The sequence below is a fragment of the Hippopotamus amphibius genome, chromosome 10, assembly GCF_030028045.1.
Source record: "Hippopotamus amphibius kiboko isolate mHipAmp2 chromosome 10, mHipAmp2.hap2, whole genome shotgun sequence".
In the NCBI taxonomy this organism is placed as follows: domain Eukaryota; kingdom Metazoa; phylum Chordata; class Mammalia; order Artiodactyla; family Hippopotamidae; genus Hippopotamus; species Hippopotamus amphibius.
In genome coordinates, this window is record NC_080195.1 from 30513627 (window position 1) to 30536951 (window position 23325).

Here is a 23325-nt window from a genome sequence, read left to right on the forward strand (position 1 = left end):
CTTTATTAAAGCTTCTACACTTCTACTGAAATTCTCCATCTTCTCATTTTAATCATGGTCATTTTAGATATGTTACTTGTGGCTTTGTTATTATTCTCTATTTTTTAATTTTTTTTAAAGTTTTTTTCTTGATGTGGACCATTTTTAAAGTCTTTATTGAATTTGTTACAATATTGTTTCTATTTTATGTTTTGGTTTTTTGGCCGGGAGGTATGTGGGATCTTAGCTCCCTGACCAGGGATCGAATCCACACCCCCTGTATTGGAAGGCAGAGTCTTAACCACTGGACTACCAGGGAATCCCTGTTTGTTTTTTTAAAATTTGATTTCGTTCTTTAGCATTTGTTGTAATTTTTTAATGGAAAAAATGGTGTATTCATTTTCTAGGGCTCCCATAACAAAGAAATGCAAACAATGTGGCTTAAACAGTAGAAACTTATTGTCTCATAGTTTTGGAGGCTAGAAGTCCAAGATCAGGCTGATGGCAGGGTTGGTTCTTTTTGAGGTCTGTGGGGAATGGGTCTGCTCCAGGCCTCTATTGTTATCTTATAGATAGATGTCTTCTTATAAATCTTTACATGGGATTCTCCCGTTGTGTATGTCTGTGTCCAAGTTTCCTTTTTTTATGAGGATACCACTCATGTTGGATTAGGGAGGACATTCTCCTTAACTTGATTATCTCTGTAAAGGCCCTGTCTCTGAATAAGGCCACATTCTGAGGTCCTGAGGTTAGGAATTCACATATAAATTTGGATGGAGGAGGAGCACAGTTGAACTCAAACAGTTGGATGCTGTTTATGAAAAGCTGTAGAAGCTCTGGATGATGTCTTTTTGAAGTTTTTTTCTCCCTTCAGTTTTGTAGATTTCTTTTTAATTGCATCCTAGTTTTGTTGTTGTTTTGTTTTGTAAGACGTGGATTTTAAATTTTATTGGTGCGATCATATTTCCCTTTATTTTTCATCATATTTCCCTTTATTTTCCATCATATTTATTTAATAACAAGGTATTTTTAGAGGGTGCAATTTTCAGATCCCCGCAGGATTCCACTTAGACTTCTTTCCAGTGTGCTATTTAAATGATTCTTCTCAGAACATTTATCTGTTGCAAAGAATCTTGTTCTGTTATAATAGAAACTTGAACTGAAACCTTTTAAATGGCTATTTCTCTTGCTAAAATATTTGTTAAAATTAACCAAATAAATAATTTAATGGATCTTATATTTTCTGTTATCTTCTAGAGGGTTCCTGGACATGTCTCTGCCCTTCCTCTATCTTGTCCTCCATTCTATTCCAGAGGAATTTCATTGCTTGCGTTCAATAAACAAAGTGCAATGATACTTACTATGCTATCTTGCCAGAGGTGTAGTACATTCCTGTAGTTCTCTTTTAGGAGTGTCTCTTCCAATGAGCAGGAAAAGTTACTTTCCAGGAGGGCTGGATGCAAGGAAGCAAAGATTCCTCTCAAGTGAGGTGGGCATCTTGGCATTTGCCTTGGGCACAGTGTATTGGTGGTGGGTGTCTAAGCCAAAAGATGATTATCAGCAAGCTTGTCCCTCAGATACATAAGTAATGGTGAATAGCAGGCGTGTGTGAACTCTACCACCTAGTTCTCAATGAAGAATCCTGAAGATTCAGATATCCAAATGGGAAGGGAAGCACATATAATGGTTAAATATTATCATTAATTTTGTCAATTTTCAAAGCATAACTTAGAGAAAACATTATTTAGTGTATATTATTTACAAGTGTTATTGAAATTTTTTTGGATGCTTATGTACAGGTTGCTTATATCATTGCAATAGAAGGAAAACCATACTTTGTCCATCTCAAAAAGCAGTAAGTAATTATTTTATCTTTTCAAATTTTAATTTTTTGGTTTCTTGATTGTTAAAAATAATTATAAATAGAATCATTTCAATTCAAATGTATGTTGGATATGTATATACATTTGATACCTAGTGTATATCAGTTAAAGTCCCAGGCACACAAAAGGCAATAAAATATGGTCACAGTTAAATAATTTATGATACAGAAAGATATATTTAGACACATCAATAGAGAAATGGCGAATTGTTTTATAATGTGATATCATGATAAATATGTAAATAGTGTTCCTTGGAAATCAAGGAAAGCTTTCTGGAAAGAGATGATTTGAGGGAAGATACTTAGCTCTGTACAGAAGTGGGGTAGTGTCGGGGAACATTCTTTTTCGAAGAAATCATGTGCAGGTGTGAGACAGAGTGGATTTTGTGTTGTGCAAAAAGTCAGTGTGAATGACTGTAGGACATATTTTTTTGAGGATGGAAGTAAAAGATTTTGGGAAAGTAGGCAGGATCCAGATTATGGAAGATCTATAATGCTGTGATAGTGATATTAGAAGCCAAAATGTTTTTAAGCATGTACTTATATGGGTCCATTGAGTCTTGGAGGCTGTTTTTGAGGGAGTAAAAGTGGAGGTAGGGTGTCTAATTATATGATTATATAATAGTTTAGGTGAGTGATGATAGTGGCTTGAACAATGATCATAGCACTGGAAAGAAAAATTCAGTAGCCCTTGAGGACAATTGGTAGAATGACTGGGAAACACTGAGGAATCTTGGATAACTTAGTTGTAGCTTAAGAAAATTGGTAGGTTATAGTGTAATAAAATGAGGGATTTATGTGAGGAAGGGGTGAGTTTGGTTTGCAATGCTTATAAAATATTCAGGTGGGTTTTTTTCCCCAATAGGTATGTAAATATAGGAATTTGAATCTCTAAGGAGAGATTGGCAATAGGGATACATATTTAGTAGTAATTTTTTTTTAAAAAATGAGAGCTTATAGAGTGCTTACAAATATACTGGTGGCTAAAGATGGAATCTTGGGAAAGTCCAATATTTCTCTTTTTGGTTCTACCAAAAGAGATCAAGCTAGAAGGGTCAGGGAGGTAGGAAGAGAAGCAGAAGATTGATGTGTGATGTAAGTTAAGAGATTAGACTGAGGGGCCACAGTTTTCAAAATGATGGTAGAAGTCTAGTTCAATGATAATTTTACAGTTGTCTTTTAGATTTGACATTCTGATAGTTATGAATCTTTTCCAGAGCCATTCAGGGTGAGTAAGAATTGACAAAGAAAAGAAACTGTGTGTAGACTACTCCTTTGATAAAATCTGTTGAGAATTGAAAATATGTAGGGAATAAGTAGAGGAGGAAACAGGGCCAAGGAAGAGTTATTTAGGATGATAATGACTTAACCATGAACTTTTCAATAGTATGAAGATAAAAGACAGTAGAGAGGAAGAGTCTGAAATTATAGTACCAATAAAGTGCATATCTTCAATACATGACACAGAATAGGACGCGTAGCACAAGTGTAAGGGTTTGCTTTGAACAAAAGAAGTAGTCACTCTCTGGAAATAAAGAAAGTTAAAGAGTGAGGATGGGTACAGGTGATCTGAAAGTGAGGTGATGTGGAAGATACTGAGATGACTGACAGGAATGATGTCAAGTTGTTGAATAATTACTGAGGAGAATTAAAGAAAATTCTGACCAAGGTTATTGAGAAGAACTTGGTACTTAACTAAGCTTAGTGAATATGAATTTGTAGTGATGCTAAGAAAATCTTCCCAAATACTGTCCTAGCCCTGCATTTTAATTTGGAGATTCAAGTTTAAAATCTGGAATTATTGAGTAATAATGACAAAGATTTGAAAGTTCTATGCTAGAAATAGAGACCTATGTCATTTCACTATTTGATCTTTCTAGCAGTTTGGGTGGCTCATTGTCATGCATTATGTGCCCTTCTAGTTAAAATGCCTTTCTCTGCCCTAATTTATTGTAAATGACAGGTATCTGGGCAATAGGATGTGCCAAGATACTTGGCACTACTTCAAATTCCTCCCATAAAAAGAAAATTTGTATTATGAAGAATAATTTTTTCTATGTTTTCTGTTCACATTTTGACCGCGTTTTGGTGATTCTGCCTAGATCATTTTTATCTTCAGCTTCTGTTGTCTATTATTATGACAAAGATGACACCCAACATTCTCAGCCTTTGTTAGCTCAGGTAAGACTTAGGTTTTTTTTGTTACAGATTTCTTATTCTGGGTTTTCTTTAAAAATATAAATGTTATAAAATTACTAGAATATTATTTTACACATTTACCATTTACTGAAATTGAATAACCCGGACTTATTTCTACCTGTCACAACTTCATTGGGTGACGGCCATTCATATTAAGGTACTAAGGTAGTGAAAGTAAAAAATATAAATGAGATATCTGGGATGTCCATTGGAAAAAGAAGTTATCCATTTGTTTTTCTCTGTATATTTTTTTTCAGATGGATTGCAATTATCATGGATATATCGCAGGTTTTCCAAATTCTCTTGTATCACTCAACATTTGTTCAGGACTCAGGTTGTAGCCTATTTAAAGATATTCCTTTTGCCAGTATTCGATCTTGCTAGTCTATAAGTTCATTCTCTATGTATCTTTTCTAGTCCTACAGTCACCTTTATTATTTCAATTCCCAAAGGAGTGAACCAGAATTACAGATAAAATAAAGTTTGTCACCCTGGCAGCATGCATTCCATATGGGAGGCTACTTGTTGATTTTAACAGGATATGCCGCTTGAGGCTTTGAGCAAGCTTGAGTGTAGGGGGTGTTGATTGGCCCCTCCGTAGAAATCTAGTTTTCCCAAATTCTTTATTTTATTACTGGTGTCCTGGTCTTCTAGAATGGTTGACAGTGTGGAATGCCTGAGTCTGACAGGTGCTTGGGCTCTGCTCGTGGTCATTCTTAGGTGGATGGCACCTTTAACTCAGCCACATAAGCAAATGATGTAGGACGTGAAGTGTCGAGGGAAAGGGAAGAAAGGGACCTAAGACTAAGGAAAAGAGTGCCTGTGGCTCCTAAAGGCTGGCTTTGAAAACTGACACCCTAGGTAGAGGGCTTAACCTGTCTAAGCACATGGATGCATGCCACTAACCTGCTTTCTTTAAGATAATCAAAATATTTCTATTAGAATATTTGTAATAAAAAACTGTACATACGCTGTGTTATCACTGATCCAGTTCTGGAGCAACACCTCAAACAATAAAGTGATAAATAGAAAAACTAAGGTGACTTTAAATGTAAAAAAAATTTTAGCAAACATTTCTCATAGTTTTGGTAGAATCATTTCAGATTTGTTGTGATTATTTTAACATTCAGGGGAACATTGCAGTTTAAAAACATCTCGTATGGAATTGAACCAGTTGAGGCTGTATCAGGATTCATGCACATGATTTATGAAGAAAAAAATGATATAACTAATATTCCTCCGTTATTGGAAAATGACACTTATAGCTCTGAAAGCTCACGGTATCAAGTGAGAAAAAGTTCAGAAGTAAGTGTTGACTTTTTAAACTTATTCAGTATAATTTTATGAAATGAAAAATACTTCCAGAACAAAATTTGGTGAGTTACAAGTTTTAAGTATATTTTACTTTTTCATGATGGCTTTGCATAACTTTTCAAATGGGTGGAGAATGAAATTAAGTTCTTTATTATGCTTGTTATTAGATGAAAGTTTAGCAAAAACTTAGGTAACCGATCTTGGAAACAGATATGTGAATATAAAATTAAATAAAGCAAAAACTAATTTTCCCATGAGGACACTTGGATAATTAATGTAAATTATTCCCTTTCCTCAATTATACTGGTAATTTAGGTGAAAATAATAGGTGATCTGGATTTCTAAATGAGTCTTTGTTATTCAAGAATTCAGAAATGAATAATGTCAGCGGCTTACATAAGGTACATGTAAAGCAAACTGATGAATTCTTCCTCCACAAAGACCTGTAAGCTGCCATAAATAACATTCCTGCTCTAGAGAACTGCCAATGATTGTAAACTTTAGTAATATTTTTCTAAACTACATTGTTTGTCAAAAGTAATTTCTAATAATTGGTAGCAGAAAATCTGCCCACGTGGAAGATGAAAAATTATCACAAGGCTAAGGAAAGGAAAGTTTTATGTTACAAACTTAATATTTCCAATTTAAGCTATTGCAAAGATCAAAATATAGCTGGGTTCTTGTATAGCTTGGAATCTCACTGAAAATTCTTATTAATCACAGGTGTGTTTTGGACTGGAATTTTCTGAATAGTGCCTAAATTTTGTGTTTGAAAATCACCTTAATATATAATCAGTAGCAGCATGTCTCTAAGTTATCTCTGAACATAGTTTCTATAGAAGGTTAATTTTTGGAAATTTCTCAGGACTCATGTTGTGTGTTTTTCAGAAACCTGTCTATTTCCAGTTATTCCCCCGATATCTTGATATGTATATTGTTGTGGATAAAAATCTGGTAGGTTGGTTTTTCTTTTTTTTTTTCATTGTTATTTTTAAATGATTTAGCAGTTGTCTTTAACTGGATTTCAATGATATAATAAAAATTTAAAAACCATTTTTTGATAAATGTTTATTTGGCTTTTGTATTGAATGAATTCTTAAAGATTGTGAATACACCAAGTTTTTGTTAATTCATTTTGTATTATAGGCTCCCTCATTACTTTTGTAAAGTGAACTATCTTTTCATTTTCTAAAGCTTGCCAGCTATTTTTGTTCTTTTCAAAAGGACTACATCCTCAACGGAAGCATAGATTAGACCTCCTCCAAACCCTCAACCGCCACATACAATAATATTTATTTGCCTCAGCCTAATTGGAAGGGTAGTCTACAAAACAAACATGCCACTCCTTTTAAGCAGAGGGAGAAAACAAATTGTCTGTTTTGTTCTAAGTACTAGGTACACAAGTTATGTTTTGTTCTACTAAGTTCAAGGTAAATGAAATGAGAGAAAATGAACAAAATTCTCATAATGAGAATGCATGACTGTATTTCAGGTCTTATATAGGTTTGGGTTTTGAATTTATATACAATATAGGCAGTTAGTAGATTCTAAGCTATGAGGCTACATTTGTCTCAGGTTGGTCAATCTGAGGGCAGCTGATGGAAGCAAGTGTTTCTCTTTGGAGGAATGCAACTTCAAGCAGGATTACTACAGATTAATATCAGCCATATATGAGCACAAAATCCATAAGAGAATTAGCCACCACGTACTAGGGTTAGCAAAACAAAATATAATTAGAATCATAAAACGTTCAGATATTAAAATTTTAAGATACAAGTTATAAAATAAAGGTATTTTTTTCCCATAAGGAAGTCATTGATTCTGAAGAGGTGAATATGAGGCAGGAAAGCTGAGCTAACTCTTGGCAGAGGTGACAAAATTTGAAGTGCATGACTCATTAAAGAGTTGGAAGTTATTTTAGTATAGCTGAGTTGACCCACTACAAAGCCAACGCGTACACTTAAGTATAAAATTACAAAGCAATTAGAAGTAGGAAAGCAGAATTTTAAGCATAATCAACAAGAAGAAGGCAATAAAGGGAAAGAAAAATGTATATTAAGCATTTATTTCATAAACGTGGAACAAATTAAAAGCTAAGATTAAGATAAAATATTTCAACTCAAATATGTAAGTAATTATATGTAAAGGGACTAAGTACTGCAATTGAAAAATCCAAAGATAAAGTTTAATTAAAAGCAAAGACAGAGTATGATGCAAGAGACACACACACACATACATACATATACTCTAGATCGTTTTTGTTTCTCAGTATTGCTTTGACTATTTTGGATCTTTTGTGTTTCCATACACATTTTAAGATTTTTGTCCTACATCTGCCAAAAATGCCATTGGTAATTTGATAGGGATTGCATTGAATATGTAGATTGACTTGGGTAGTATAGTCATTTTAACAATATTGTTCTTCCAATCCAAGAACATGGTATATCCTCCATCTGTTTGTGCCATCTTTGATTTCTTTCTTCAGCATCTTATAGTTTTCAGAGTGCAGATCTTTTTGCCTTTTTAGGTAGTTTTGTTTGATCATTTTGTAGTGTCCTTGTTTGTCTCTTGTAACAGTCTTTATTTTAAAGTCTATTTTGTCTGATATGAGTATTGCCACTGCAGCTTTCTTTTCACTTCCATCTGCATGGAATACCTTTTTCCATCCCCTCACTTTTGGTCTGTACAAGTCTCTAGATCTGAAGTGAGTCTCTTGTAAACAGCATACATATGGGTCTTGTTTTTGTATCCATTCAGCCAGTCTATGTCTTTTGGTTTGACCACAGTTATATAGGACTCCTGGCTTAGCTCTCTGCCAAAGTGTGGCTGTAGGATGAGCTCCACAGTTGCCTGGATTCTTTAGTCAGGCATCCTAGACAGTCAGGACTGGGTCTATACTCAGCAGGAGGCAGGTCTATGAGTTAGCTTCCCTGCCCTGGTGTGCAGCAGAATGAGCCCCATGGCCTGTATGGCTCGTGTCTGAGGGCCTGAATCAGACAACACTGTGCACTGAATTCCCTGGTCAGATGGGGCTACCAGTTTTGCTCTGCAGATGCAGAAAGCTATGTTGAAAACTCCTGTAAGCAGTGCTATATTATGGGCTACACAGCAGCCTGTATACTCAGGTATGGCCCCAGGTTGGGTGGGCTGAAGGCTGTATTCAGCAGTGGGCTGGGCTATGAATTAGTTTCCCTGCCTGGGTGAGGTCTCCATTGAGGCTCCAATTCCAGTCAGTCTTTTTTGTGGGGGATCAAATTAAGCAGAACTGTGCACAAAGTTCACTGGCCTGGTGGGCCCCCAACCTAGTTCTGCAGATTGATAAGACAGCTGGATGGGCTTGCCCCTCAAGGGCTGCTCTAACTGGAGTTGCAGGGTAGGCTACACAGATTGCCAGATCTCCAGTTAGGTTTCCCCATTAGGTGAGGCTGGAGGCTGTATTTAGCTTTGGGTGGAGCTATAAATGAGTTCCTTGCTCAGTTTGGGCTGCAAAACAGGCCCTGGACTGGAAATTATAATTTTGGATCATATCAGAAGGTTTGCTCAGAAAGACTGTACTGTAAGCTCCCTGGACAGTCAGGGCCACTGCCTTAGCTCTGCAGACAGAGAGCCACTGGCTGGGTTCTCTGCTCAAGTGCCAGCATAACTGGAGCTGCAGGGTGGGCTATTGAGATTCCCAGAAGCTCTGGTTACGTTCCTCTGTTGACAGGGTTGGAGGCTGTATTCAGCATCAGGCAGATCTGCAGATTAGCTTCCTTGCCCAGAAATATGAATATTTTATATTTGACATTATATATTACATATCATTAGATATGACATATAGATATTATGTCATATACATAGATAGCTATTAATTATGACAGATATTTATTACTTGTGCTATATATTTAATTTTATTGAATAAATGTTAAGTTTCTTGAGTATGGTAATGGTATACTAGGCAAACATGAGAAAGTCCTTATTCTTAGGAACTACATGCTGAAGTGTTTGCAACTTACTCTCATAATTCAACAAAATGAACAGTGTGCACCCAGATCCACGTCTATAGACAGGTAGATAAAGATACACAGAAAGAACAAATTTTATAATAGATTAATCTAGGTGAAGGATATATGGATAGTCTTTTAATTTTAAATTTTCTGTAGGTTGAATTTTTTCAGAATAAAAAGCAAGTGCTATATGCCAAAATTAATGAATCCCTAAAATGGGAGAATTTAATTGTATATAAATTATACCTCAATACGTTTGATCTAAAATTTTAAGAGCTGGGTAACACTAAAAAACACACACTTCAAAAAAAATTACATATACCACCTTTATCACTAAGTCAGAAAGAAAGAGAAAAGCAATATATGCATTCAATCAGTTGGCAGGATGCGGTAGTGCCTTGTTTATATAACCATATTCAGCATCTTCCTAGCAAGAATTATGCATTTTGGAAAAAAGAGTTGGACCCTGATGAATCCTCAAAATTTTTGATTGTCACCTCATAAGGGGTTGAGGCCTTTTTGTCTAGGTGAGTCCAGTGGATAAAAATGGAGAAACTTGTTGCACAATGTTTAAACATATCTGAATATAAAATCCTGAAGATATAAACTTGAAATCATATAGAACCTCCCACCTCCAAATACTCTCTTATACCATAGCAAAAATCAAAAGCAAATACCATGAGAACATGAATATGAAAAATAGAAAACTATAAGTCAGCTTCATTAATTACAATAATGGAATGGATTACATATTCCCATTAATGTGCAAAGAATCTCAAATTAGATGACATTTATGAGACAGCTTAAAATGAAATGAGACTGTTAAGTATAAAACATTTTTTAAAAAACCAACAAAAATGTGCAAGATTTACCATAAAAAAGATAATCAGGATGATATTACTAATAGATAAAGTTTGGGATAAAAAAATGTAAGTAGAAGAATGAAAGGAATATTTTATATTGAACATTACAATTCACATTAAAGATGTTTCTAATAATAATAAACATTTAGTGCTGAGTGATGATGAAACTATAAAAACAAAACCTCTGGAAGTAATCAGAGGAAGCTAACAAAACCCAAAACTATGGTGGAGTACATTAAGGCATTTCTGTTAGCCTTTAACAGACAAAAAAATAAATGTTGACATATAAAGATCAAAGTATTTATCAGCTTGCTTTGCTATAAACACTATTGACCTTTGTACCTTATGAATGGGTATCACATACATTCAAATGTTTATTCTATGTATATATAGAAAATACATGGAAATCTCTAGGTCACAAGGAAATCAATAGTTTTGTAAAAGTGAAAACCAATTTGCCAAAACTCTATCATAATATATTAAAACAATAAGGAATAAATAAAAAGATGAGGCAAAAATAACAAAAATTAAAAAATTAAATACAATTATGAGTAATTTTCTAAGGCAGAAAAGAAAAACCATAGTTATTAGCTATTTAGAAATTAATGAATTGTATATAATGTTTTAAAAATTTGAAGGATATGTATTAATCAGAATAGGCTAGGTTGTGCTATGGTAAAAAACACTGCTCAAATCTTAGTGGCTAAACAGTTTAATTTTCATTCATTCATTCAACATGAGCCACACTCCTGGCTGACTCTGCAGTCTTCCATGTATTGGCTCAGTACTAGAGAATGCTTAGATTTTTTGGCATTTCTAGATTGATAGTTTCTTTTCCAGTTGCCAAGCCATAGACGTGCACACCAGAGAGATATGAGCTACAGTAAGGAAATACTTCTCAGAAGTGACATGCATCACTTTTGCCCTCATTGCATTGGCCAAAGTGAATCACCTGGCCATGCCCTTCTTTAAAAGAAGCGTTATTGAGTTAGAAGAGAACTGAATATTGGTAAATAAGGATAAAGCCTGTTACAGAGGATAGTATCAAAAGTAAACGGAGAGGAAATTCATATTTTTGAAATAATTTGCTATTAGAAAAATAAGAATGAAAAATATTTGAAGGAAGCTTTCAATTTAAAGTTTTAAAAGTGTAAAACAAAAGATATATAAGGAGAACAGGCAATAATTTAAAAGCATAAGGTGATGATAACAGAAACATTAAAATGGATAAGTAAATTCACAAACTGGTTTGTTGAAAAGACAAATAGGTAGAAAGTGTAATTAAGCAAAAAGGCAGAAAACATGTTATGGTGTTAAAAAGGATTAAGATGATATAACTGTGGCCTCAGGGGTGATTAAGACAAACAAAACAAATGCAAATTTCACAAATTCTCCAATGGAGATAAGAATTCAAATGAAAGCATCGCACTGTACCCCTTAAAATTATACAATTTTATTTGTCAGTTAAATTTCAAAACACCGAAATAAAAAGAATGTGAATGGTGGGTCAGTTGCCAGTGTTAAGTATAGATAGTTTTAAAGGAGAGTTTTTAAAAATGTTTCAGGAAGATATAATTCATAAGCTAATATAATTCTAGGGTGTAGAAAAAGAAGCAGCTTAATTTTAGGTAATGCTCTAATATTTACTAAGCAACATTCATTTGCTCAATTATGACAAAGTATGCATTCATGCACACATGACCAACAGGCCCATCTTTCTGAAAGCTACAAACTTCTAAACAAAATATGAATTTTGATAGTATATTAATAGGATGTAATGTTTTGTTCAAGGAATATAATGATGGTGTAATATTAAGTAATATATTAATGACATTTATTCCATCAGTAGGTCAAAAGACAGAAATGATTATCAGTTTGGTGTGCTTCAGAAGGCTTTGGATAAAAATTCAACTTCATTTTTAACAAAAGTTTTATAAGTAGGAAGGTTTATATGTAAGTGTTTCTCAGCATGATCTAGAATGCTCATCTTAAACTGAACACCACTTAATGATGAATATTTGAGGTTTTCCAGTGAAAAATAAGGAGCAAAGCTCACATTTGTGATATCACCATTGTTTTTTAACATTGTCCTGGCGGTTTTAAGCAATTAGACTTACAAAGGGCTTATCGGAATAAAGAAGGCTTTAGAACACGAGTTACTGGTGATGTCAGAGGATGTAACCTAACACAGTATCTTTGATCACTTTAACAGTGAACCTCTTTATTAAACATTTTCCCCTCTTTGTGCATACATTTTTTGCTTTGTGATTATATGTATTTTTTAAATATTTATTTATTTTATTTTTGGCTGCTTTGGATCTTCATTGCTGCGTGCAGACTTTCTCTAGTTGCGGCGATCGGGGGCTGCTCTTCGTTGTGGTGCATGGGTTTTTCATTGCGGTGGCTTCTCTTGTTGCCGAGCACAGGCTCTAAGCATGAGGGCTTCAGTAGTTGTGGCACATGGGCTCAGTAGTTGTGGCTCGTGGGCTCTAGAGCAAGTAGTTGTGGCTCACAGGCTTAGTTGCTTCACGGCATGTGGGATCTTCCTGGACCAGGGATCGAACCGTGTCCCCTGCATTGGCAAGTGGATTCTTAACCACCTCGCCACCAGGGAAGTCCCTGTATTATTTTATAAATAAGTATATTTTTAAATAACACATTTAAAAAATTTATGATTCAATTTTCAGAAACAGAAATAATACCCCGTTAAATGCATTAATATTATTTAAAATCATATTATTAAATATTTTAATTTATCTATAGATTTAACTTATTTAAATTATTATTTAAACATTTACATATACAAATGTAAATATACATTTCCTGGATTTCAATTGGAATGTAGCCATTTGGCTACTTTAGTATATAGCATATTGTAGGTGTAAAGGTTATGTGGTGTATTAATGGTATATACTATTTTTTAATAATAATTTGTCTTTTTCAGTTTGATTACATGAGCTCTGATATAAAAGCTGTAACACAGAAAGTTATTCGGATCATTGGCTTTGTTAACACCGTAAGTTTTTAAAAACTATTTTAAAATATATTTTGTAAAAGTATAGGTGATATGAATTGATATATAAAGTATTTTGTCATGCTGTTGAAGAGTTTCCACATTCAAAATGTTGAATTAAATGTCTTAAATATACCTTTATGAAAATTTAATATAGTGTTCAAATTTATTTAAAAATTTTCATTTGTTTTCTCCATTTAGATGCTTACTCAGTTAAAACTGACTGTTAGAATATCTTCCATAGACATTTGGTCAAACAAAAACAAAGTTTCTACTGTAGGTCATCCTAATCATGTATTATACAGGTTTATAGAATGGAAATATGAATCTCTCTCCCATCCTCATCATACTGCATACTTATTTGCGTGAGTATGGTATTTCATATTTGTATAAATAAGGAAATAGCCTAAAGTGATTTTATATGTTAATTAGGAAAAATAAGCATTTACTTAATGTATGCTGAGTTCTGTAAATTTGGTAGACACCATAGGATGGGAAAAAAATGTAGGTTAAAGTCTCTGTCCTCAAGTAGCTAATGTGAGGAAAGACTTAAAAACTTTTATCAACTGACATAAAATTACCTGAAAAAAGTAAAATTACGTAAAAGTATTGAAATACCTAAAGGAGGTTAATTATGAGTGATACAATTTTTTTGACTTCTCTTGGCTTATAAACTTTTACTACCTGTTAAATCTACATTCTTGTCTCTTACTTAATTTTTGTGTTTTTATTTTTTAATAACATGAATATATTGAATGTTTCACACTCTGGAATCTAATGCAGAGGAAAATGTATTACTCTTTAGTAAAGAGATGAATGAGGAGGTCACAGAAAATTGAATTTTCAGGGCTATAAAAGTAGAGGGAACCAGAATAAAAATTATAACCATTAGTCAATGGTATTTTGCATAAACTATTAGGCATCATACTTATTATAGTTCTGGATGTTTATGAAATTCAAAATTTAGAGATATGTATTGAAATATTCTTATCAATGAAGGTTTGAGAAAAATGTATTTAGTGTAATTCAGAGTAGTATGGTGCTAGGATGTTGTAATTGTTAAATAATGTTTGCTGCTATGAAAATTATTACCATTAATAATACCAGTGAAATGTAATTATGAGGAAAATTGATATGTTTTAGCTTCCGGAAAACTCCTACTTTTATAGGAGCCACAACTCCTGGAAAAATATGTGATAAGAATTTTGCCGCAGGATTTGCTTTGGTATGTAATTACTATCAAATTTGCTTTCATTATTCTCATGTTTCAAAATTTCCTAAATACTTTAAAGCAAGAATATATTTATTACTTAGTTTGCTCATCCTTTAATAGTATTTTTATTACTAATTAGGAGCATAAAAATTAACTGTATATAATTACTTTAAAAATCAGAATATTTGTAAATTGAACTGATCATAATTTCATATTGTTTTAAAAAATGTTTGGCCTTTGTAAGTCAGTTGAATTGTTTTGAGCAGTGGTATGCTTGTATCAACATCTATTATATAATCAATGTGATTGTAATGTTAATTATTAAACATATTTTCCTCAAAATTAATAAAAATAAATGTCAATAAAATAAATATCAAATAAAAACATCAAGTAAAGATAAATATCAAAAAAAATAAAATCAGTATTTTCCTCAAATTAATTATGCGTATACATTCATGTTCTTTTTTATTAACTGATGTTCATTATTTTTTCTGTTTTAAGGTTACTTTTATTATTGCTTTCAATTCTTTGTTATGTTTGGGAGGAGTGGACTGTTGTAGGAAGGAACAGCATTAAATATTCATAATCTATTGTTTTCTAGAAAATAGGAAGGAGCTCTTTCTACAGAGTTATATTCCTTTTACAACAAGCTATATAATAGGTAGCAAAGGGAACTACTTGATGGTGCTTCAGAAAAATAAGGCTACACTATGATTTTTATACTGACCCATTTGTATATTTAGTTGACTTAGTAACATGTACAGTGATTCAAATTGCTATCGACAGGTTAGACACATTTAAAATCCATTCTGGTATATACTTCCCACCATTACTATAAAAGACATTGATTGATTAGATAAATCTGAAACCAGTTCTGGGTGTTATTTGTTACCGTGGCTAAAAAAGAATCCAACATTTCCTAGAAATCTGTTTTTATGCTCAGGCCTTGCTGTCCATCCGCTTTCAGCCGAAGCCTGAGGAGTGACTGTTAGCAGTTGTCCAGGTCTTCATCGCTATTGTGAATGCTCCTGAAAACAGTGTTTCTTTGCTGAGAACTAATGTTTAGATCACATGTGTGTGAAGCAAATAAAGCAGACGATAGGAATTATTGCATATAAGTGGTTAATATGTATGTTTTCCTGGCCATTCTTCAGACTTTAATTTTGGTTGGAATTTTTGTAATAGAAATTTATAAAGGAAAAATAAATGAGTTAAGGAAGAATGCTATAAAAAGCCAGTGTAAAATATAAAAATAAAAATACATTTTTGTTTATTCCAACAACAGAGAGTTTGGAGATTAAGTTTTAAAATGATAGATACCAATCATTATATTCTAAAATATTCTTTTAAGTTAAGAATCAATTCCTTGAATATGGTAGCTTTGTTAAATGTTTTGACATTAGGTCATGTAAGCCATCCAGTTTTGTGCTTTGTCAATACTGTGTACGTCTATATATAACTTTGCATTTTCGTATAGATTTTGGAATCGGGTTGTCTAGTTTCACATACACACTAAAGCTTACTTAGATTTTGATTCGAATGGTGTGTACTTTATGAATCAGTTAGGGGAGAATTGATATCCTGATAATGTTGGATCTTCCAATCCACGAACATGATTTCTCTCTCCATTAATTCAGGTCTTTTAAAAATTCTCTGTGGAGGTTTAATACTGCTAAATTTATTCTTAGGTATTTTATATGCTCTGATGCTGTTGCAACTGGTCTTGATCATTTAACTTCATCTTCCAGTTTCTCACTGCTAGTGTATATGCAGATATAGCCAGTTTTTGTATATTTTTATAAATATCCAGTAACCTTGCTGAATTTACTTTATGAGACTGTTGACCTAAAACAAACTGACTGCCAGACATTTCCCCAGAAAAGATGGGTTTACTCAGAATTATCAGGGAATTAGGATTTGGGGTCTGCAACCATGGTGAGCCAGGTGCAGATCCTCTCAAGGCAAGGGAAACAACTCTTTTATAAATGGGAAAAGGAAGCTGAAGGGGGCTGCAGTAAACAAAGTGTTCATGGATTTTTATTGGCTGAGTCCTTGCCAGGAAAGAAAGGTCTTTCTTCTTCCTATTAGGTTCTGCTTATCCTCCAGGCTGTGAGAGCTCCCCTTCTGGTCGCCCACCTCCAATTGAGGTTTCTGTTTATTATATTTTTTATAAGACCCACTCTTTTTTCCAGCTTTAATGAGATATAATTAATATATAGCATTGTGTACATTTAAGGTGTACAATGTAATGATTTGATATATGTATATATTGCAGAATGATTGCCACAGTAAGGTTATATATATGTATATATTTACTAATCCATCATCTCACATAGTTACTGTGTGTGTGTGTGTGTGTGTGTTGAGAAACTTTAAGACCTACTCTCTTAGAAGCTTTCAAATATTAAATACAGTATTGTTAACTATAATTACTATGCTGTACATTGCATCCTCAGACAGTAGAATTTTGTACCATTTGACCACTTTCACTCATTCCCAACCACAGCTCTCACCCTGGCAACCACCAATCTGTTCTCTGTTTCTCTGAGTTCAGTTGTTTCAGATTCCACATGTTGAGATCATTTAGTATTTGTCTTTCTCTGTCTGACTTATTTCACTTAGTGTAATGCCTTCTGAGTTCATCTATGTTGTGTCAAAGACAGGATTTCCTTCTTTTTTATGACTGAATAATATTCATATATACATGATTATTATACACACACACCTGACAATTTATCTGCTCATTAGTCAGTAGACACTTAGGTGGTTTCCAAATCTTGGCTGTTGTGAATAATATGCAATGAACATGGGGTGCAGATATACCTATTTGAGACAGTGATTTCGTTTCTGCAGATATGTACTTAGAAGTGGGATTGCTGGATCATATGGTAGCTCTATACTTAATTTTTTCAGGAACCTCCATACTGTTTTCCATAGTGGTTTTACCGGTTTCCATTCCTATCAACAGTGCACATCGGTTCCATTTTCTCCACATCCTTGCCAGCATTTGTTATCTCTTATCTTTTTGATAATAGCCATTCTGACAGGTGTGAGGTGATGTCACTTGTGGTTTTGATTTGCATTTCTCTGATGATTAGTCATGTTGAGCACCTTTTCATGTACCTGTTGGCCATTTGAATATTCTCTTTGGGGAAATGTCTATTCAGGTCCTCTGACCATTTCTTAATAAGATAATTTAGTTTTTGCTAGTGAGTTATATGACTTCCTAATATATTTTGGATATTAACTCCTTATGGGATATATAGTTTGCAAGTATTTTCTCCCATTCTGTAGTTGCCTTTTCATGGTTATCAGAATCCAAGAAGTCAGTCTTTTTATAACTTATCTTGGAAGTGATGACCCATCACTTCTGCTATATTCAGTTAATTAAAAGCAAGTCAGTAAGTCCAGGCTACACTCAGTGGAGTGAGAATAGAGGCAGGGATCATTGGGACCCATTTTAGAGGCTGTGTACTCCAAAGAGAATGTAGGATTGATTATTCGAATAAAAGATTTAAAAGCATTTTGCTTAAAATAATTCAAAGAAGCGAAGCAATGTGGTGTCTAAACTCTTAGATTTGCTAAGATAGCTGGTATTGTCATTGAGTAATAGTATCTTGAAATTAAACTATTGTGTTACTCCCCTATCCATGTTTAATAATAGTTATATAACTCTAGGACAGTTGTATGTACGTATCTTGGATGCATTAATGAATTTTAAGAACTTAAGTTTTTAAAATTAAAAAAAGGGGTTTATATACTAATTTTTGATTATAGTAATTTTTATAACTGAATAGGATTCTTAGCTATTTTTCTTTTATTTTCCTTGTATTTAGTATTCAGAGGGTTTATCCTTGGAGTCATATGCTGTCAGTATCGTGCAGTTGCTTGGCCTTAATGTGGGAATGAGTTATGATAATCCTGAGATCTGCCATTGTTTAGGAGATGTTTGCACAATGTCACCAGAAGCTGTGTAAGATAATTTTCTTTATTCAATACACACTATACTTAAAAACTTTTTTTTTGGTTAGGAACGTTATATTTCTATTAACCGAACTGAATTAACTGACAATTATAGAGAACTTTACCTAACTCTAGGATACGCATTCTTTTCAAGTACAGATGGAATACACACCAAAATAGGCCCAAGACTCCCCCAGGCCTCTCCATGCCTGGGGACATTCTCTTCCTCCTTCCTAGCTTCCAGGGTCTGGCTTATACTTTTCTTCGCAGGGTAGACTGAAGGTACCCTCTGGGGACAAGCCATACGAATTGTGTAGTTTCAGTGATTCTGTATAAAGTTAAATGCTTTGATACTGGCCCTGTACAACATAAGGATGAACAGTGCAATTCATGGTAATAATTTATTTTTTTAAATTTAGACAGACATTAAGTCGCAGATAAGTTAAACTGTGCCCCACTGAGAGAGACTGCTGAAGAAAGGAAAAAAGCTTTTTTTTTTTTTTTTTAATTTTAGTATCATTAAGAATACTTTTCCTCTACTTTACACACAGTTTTGCAGCAGTTCCTGCAAATCATGTAGCCAGCCCTGGTTGGTCCCCATCCTCATCCAGGCTTGTTATGCTCAGTGTGCTTAATGCGAATCCTTTTAGTGGGTTGTAGACTTACCTCATATTAGTTTTAATGTCCATTTCCCTCGAAGCTAATGATGTTGAACATATTTTCATGCTTTATAACTTTGTATACATTATTTGCTGAAGAGCCTGTGTAAATATTTGTCCATTTTAAAAAATAAATTAGATTTTCCTTCTCTTATTGAGTTATATGAATTATTTGTATATTTTGGCTATTAGTCCTTTGCCAGATATATGATTTTTGAGTATTTTATCCTTATAGTGCCGTTTTTTAAGATAATGCTTTTAATTTTGATGAAGTACAGTTAATCCATTTTTTCTTTGTACATCGTGGTTTTATAGCTCATATTCAATTTTATAATGCATTTTGAGTTAATTATTGTGTATATGTTTAACTTCATTTTAATTTTTGCCGTATGGACTTCCAGTTATTCCAATAACACTTGTTGAAAAGACCTTCCTTTTCCCCACTTAATTGCCTTGGTGACTTTGTAAAAAACCAGTTGACCGTAAATGTGTGAATTTTTATTGGACTCTCTATTTTATATCATTAGTCTGTATGTCTTCCCCTATAGAAAAGCATAGTGTATTTATTAATGTAGCTTTATATTGAATTTTGAAGTCAGGGAGTACAAGTCCTTTCATCTTTTCCAAAATTATTTTAGTTATTCTAGGCCCTTTGTATTGTCATATACACTTTATTGTAAGATTTCCAATTTTTGTGAAAACTCCTGTTGAGAGTTTTAAAAATTGAAGTATAGTTTACTTACAACATTGTATTAGTTTGAGGTATACAGCACAGTGATTCAGTATTTTTACAGATTATACTCCACTACAAGTTATTACAAAATAATGAGTATAATACCCTGTGCTATGTAATGTATCCTTGTTGTTTATCTATCTTATGCATAGTAGTTTGTATCTCTTAGTCTCCAGCCCCTAGCTTGCTCCTCCCTCTCCCCTTTGATAACCACTAGTTTGTTTTCTATATCGAGTCTGTTTCTGTTTTCCATATACATTCTTTTGTATTATTATTTAGAGTCCACATATAAACAATATCATATCTGTCTTTCTCTGACTTATTTCACTAAGCATAATATTCTCTAGGTTCATCCATGTTGCTGCAAGTGGCAGAATTTCATTCATTTTTATGGCTGAGTAATATTCCACTGTGTGTGTGTGTGTGTGTGTGTGTGTGTGTGTGTGTGTGTATGTATACACACACACACACATATGTATCATATCTTTTTTATCCATTTGTCTGTTGATGGGCACTTGGGTTGCTTCCATATCTTTGGGGAGAGTTGCCATCTTAACAATACTGAGTCTTTTGATTCTTGAATCTGGTATATGTCTTCATTTATTTAGGTCTTTAAGTTTTCTCAGCAGCGTATGGTATTTTACAGTTTACAGGTCTTGTACTTGTGTTGTTATATTTATTCTTAAATATTTTATTCTTTTTCTGCTATTATGAAAAAAATTGTTTTCTTAATTTCATTTTCAGAGTGCTCATTGCTAGTACATAGAAATATGATTTTTGTATATTGACTGTATTTGCTGCAAACTTCCTCAACTCAACAGAAGTTCCAGGAGATTTTATTTGTTGATTTCTTAAGATTTTCTATAAACAAGATCTTGTTGTCCATGAATAAGAACAGTTTTATTTTTTTCCTTTCCATCTATTTGTATGTAATTCCTTTCTCTTGCTTAATTGCTCCTGAAATAAATTCAGTCCAATGCGAATCAATCTGGTGAGAGTGGATACCCTTGCCTTGTTCCCAACCTTAGCTATAGTTTTTTTTTTTTTTAAATAAATGTCTTCTCTTCTAAAAGCGTCTTTTATTCCCTGTAAATTGTGTTGTTTTATTTTTCTTCATCATTCCAGTAACTGTCTGGCTTATATCATATACTTATTTCCTGATGGTCATTCCTTTTGCCCCTAGCAGGCACTTGTTCTGCTTTTCACTACATACCAGTTGCCTAGAAGAGTGCTCAGTAAGTGTTTCCAATAATGACCTTTTAGTTCAGTATTCTCATTATTTTGTTTTGTCCTTTGATTACTGAATCTATGTTATCCCAAATTTCTGTGAAGGCACAAAGTGGATAATAACTAAATTACTTCTCCTCTGTGTGAAATTGCTTCTCAGAGAAATAGTCTTTCATCATCTTTTTGAGAGTTGTATTTGTATACATTATACAAAATCAACTTTTGAGGTGTGATTTGTCCACAATGAAATTCATTTTAAACTTTAAGTTCACTTTAAACTTTAAGTGTACGAGTTTATGACTTTCGATAAGTATATATAAATCTCTGAACCACACTGTCCGTCAGGCTCTGCAACATTTCCATCTCCACAGGATGTCCTTCTGTGGCCCTTGGCTGTCTTTTTACCTTCCACCCTGCCCTGGGCCACAGCTGATCTGATTTATATCACTACCGTTAGTTTCACTAGCTCTAGAACAGTATGGAAATTGGATGGCATGTACTCTCTTTTGAGTGATCATTCTATAAGGCTGTAATTTCTCTGAATTATTTAAACATTTAAAAAAATTATTTGAATATATTTATAATGGCTCCTTTCAAATATTTGTGTGCCAAATCTAGCATCTGGGACATCTCAGGGTTGCTTATTATTGACCCCCTTTGTTTTTATTGACTACGGATCACATTTTCTTACTTCTTTATATGGTTATCAGTAGTAGCAGCGTATTGAATATTGTTGATAGTACAATAGAAAGCCTAGATTCTTTTACCTTCCTCTGAAAAGCATTGATTCTTTTTCTACCAGGCAATTCAGTTATCAGGTAATCATTTTAAACTCTATGTGCTTGGTTTTATGCTTCATTAACCTGAGTCTATGGAAAACCCAAGGTATTTCCAAACCCCTCAGAAATGGCAGGGCTGAACTTCCAAAGCTGCTTTCCTCCAGGGATCTGGTCAGGGCTTGAGTTCAGGCTCTAACTGTTAGGATTGATACAGAGTAGATTTTCGTATAGGGCAGAGGTCAGGCAACAACAATCGATAGGTCAGATGTGGCTGCCTGCCTGTTTTGTAAGTAAATGTTGCAGGCTTACTGCTCTACGCGTTGTTTATGGCTGCTTTTGCACTACAGTGGCAGAGCTGAGTGGCTGCAGCAGAGCGTGTGGTGTATAAGCCTGTAATATTTACCATGTGGCCCTTCACAGAAAAGTTTGTCAGCTACTGGTCTAGGGCATAGTCTTTCCTCTTAAATTGTATTCTTTCTGGTGTTTTAGTTGATGCTGATATATTAGCAAACTACTAACAACTTTCTCACTCTGTCAGGACAGGTATTCCTGCTGCCCCTCCCATGATATAAATCAAACAGCAGATTCTTATTTGAAAAATACTTAATTACAGAGAGCAAAAGCTCTAAAATATGCTTTTAAAGGTAATACAGACATGTTCATATTGACATTTACAGAAAAAATACAAAAATGATATTAAATAAATAGAAGTATATTAAATACTGAGGCCAAAAATTTTAAATTCACTTGTTTGGCACTGGGAAGGTAAATAAAGAATACCACCGTTCCTTTGTTTAAACACTTAATAAAGATCATAGGATAGGTAAATAATTGGTCTTCTTTAAAACAGGATGAATGGCAAAACGTTTTGAAATTTTTTCTTTTCATTACAAGAATTTTCTTGGTGAAATTTAAAAAGTGTGTTAAAACATATTAGTATTATAAAAAACCTTTTATATTTTTAATATCATATAATATAAGGCTCTTTAAATCTCTCTTCAAAACATCATACATTAGGAGAAATGTAGAGTTATGCAGTAATAATTTTTGTCATACCCATGTTTTTTATATTGTAGGCACTCTGGGGGTATAAGAGATTTTAGCACCTGTAGCTTGGATGACTTTAAATATTTTGCTGCACATTCTGGCATTGAGTGTCTTCATAAAATCCTTCCTGATGAGCCAGTTTACAAACAGAAGAAAGTGTGTGGCAATGGAATTTTGGAATCAGGTGAACAATGTGACTGTGGCACTTTACTGGTTAGTGGAAATTTTTTCAAAACAAAATTTTTTATTTCTCATATATATGAATAATAGGTGGAAAAGAAGATAAAGAAGACCTTGTCTTTTAGAAAAAAATAAATTTGAAAAAGACCTTCTTTGGGGAAGATGGAAACTAAGTTTCCTAATTTTGCCATTTTTTGAAGTGGAGAGCAAACATCCTTTAGTTAGTATTTGTCTTCAGATATTGCCCTCCTACATTCTTTAGTGTCTGCATCAGCTCTAATCTTATAA

At 33.5% G+C, this 23325-nt stretch overlaps 1 protein-coding gene across 1 annotated transcript in view; it reads left to right on the forward strand.

Moving 5' to 3' along the window:
• The window catches only part of LOC130830142 (disintegrin and metalloproteinase domain-containing protein 5-like), a 132960-nt gene that overhangs the window by 9769 nt on the left and 99866 nt on the right, over nt 1-23325 (forward strand). The window contains exons 3-12 of the mRNA XM_057697152.1: nt 1779-1834; nt 3964-4042; nt 4318-4394; nt 5191-5365; nt 6263-6328; nt 13168-13239; nt 13438-13601; nt 14380-14461; nt 18286-18422; nt 22887-23070. Of these exons, the coding sequence (XP_057553135.1) occupies nt 1779-1834; nt 3964-4042; nt 4318-4394; nt 5191-5365; nt 6263-6328; nt 13168-13239; nt 13438-13601; nt 14380-14461; nt 18286-18422; nt 22887-23070 (1092 nt within the window). The remainder of the gene's footprint in view (nt 1-1778; nt 1835-3963; nt 4043-4317; nt 4395-5190; nt 5366-6262; nt 6329-13167; nt 13240-13437; nt 13602-14379; nt 14462-18285; nt 18423-22886; nt 23071-23325) is intronic.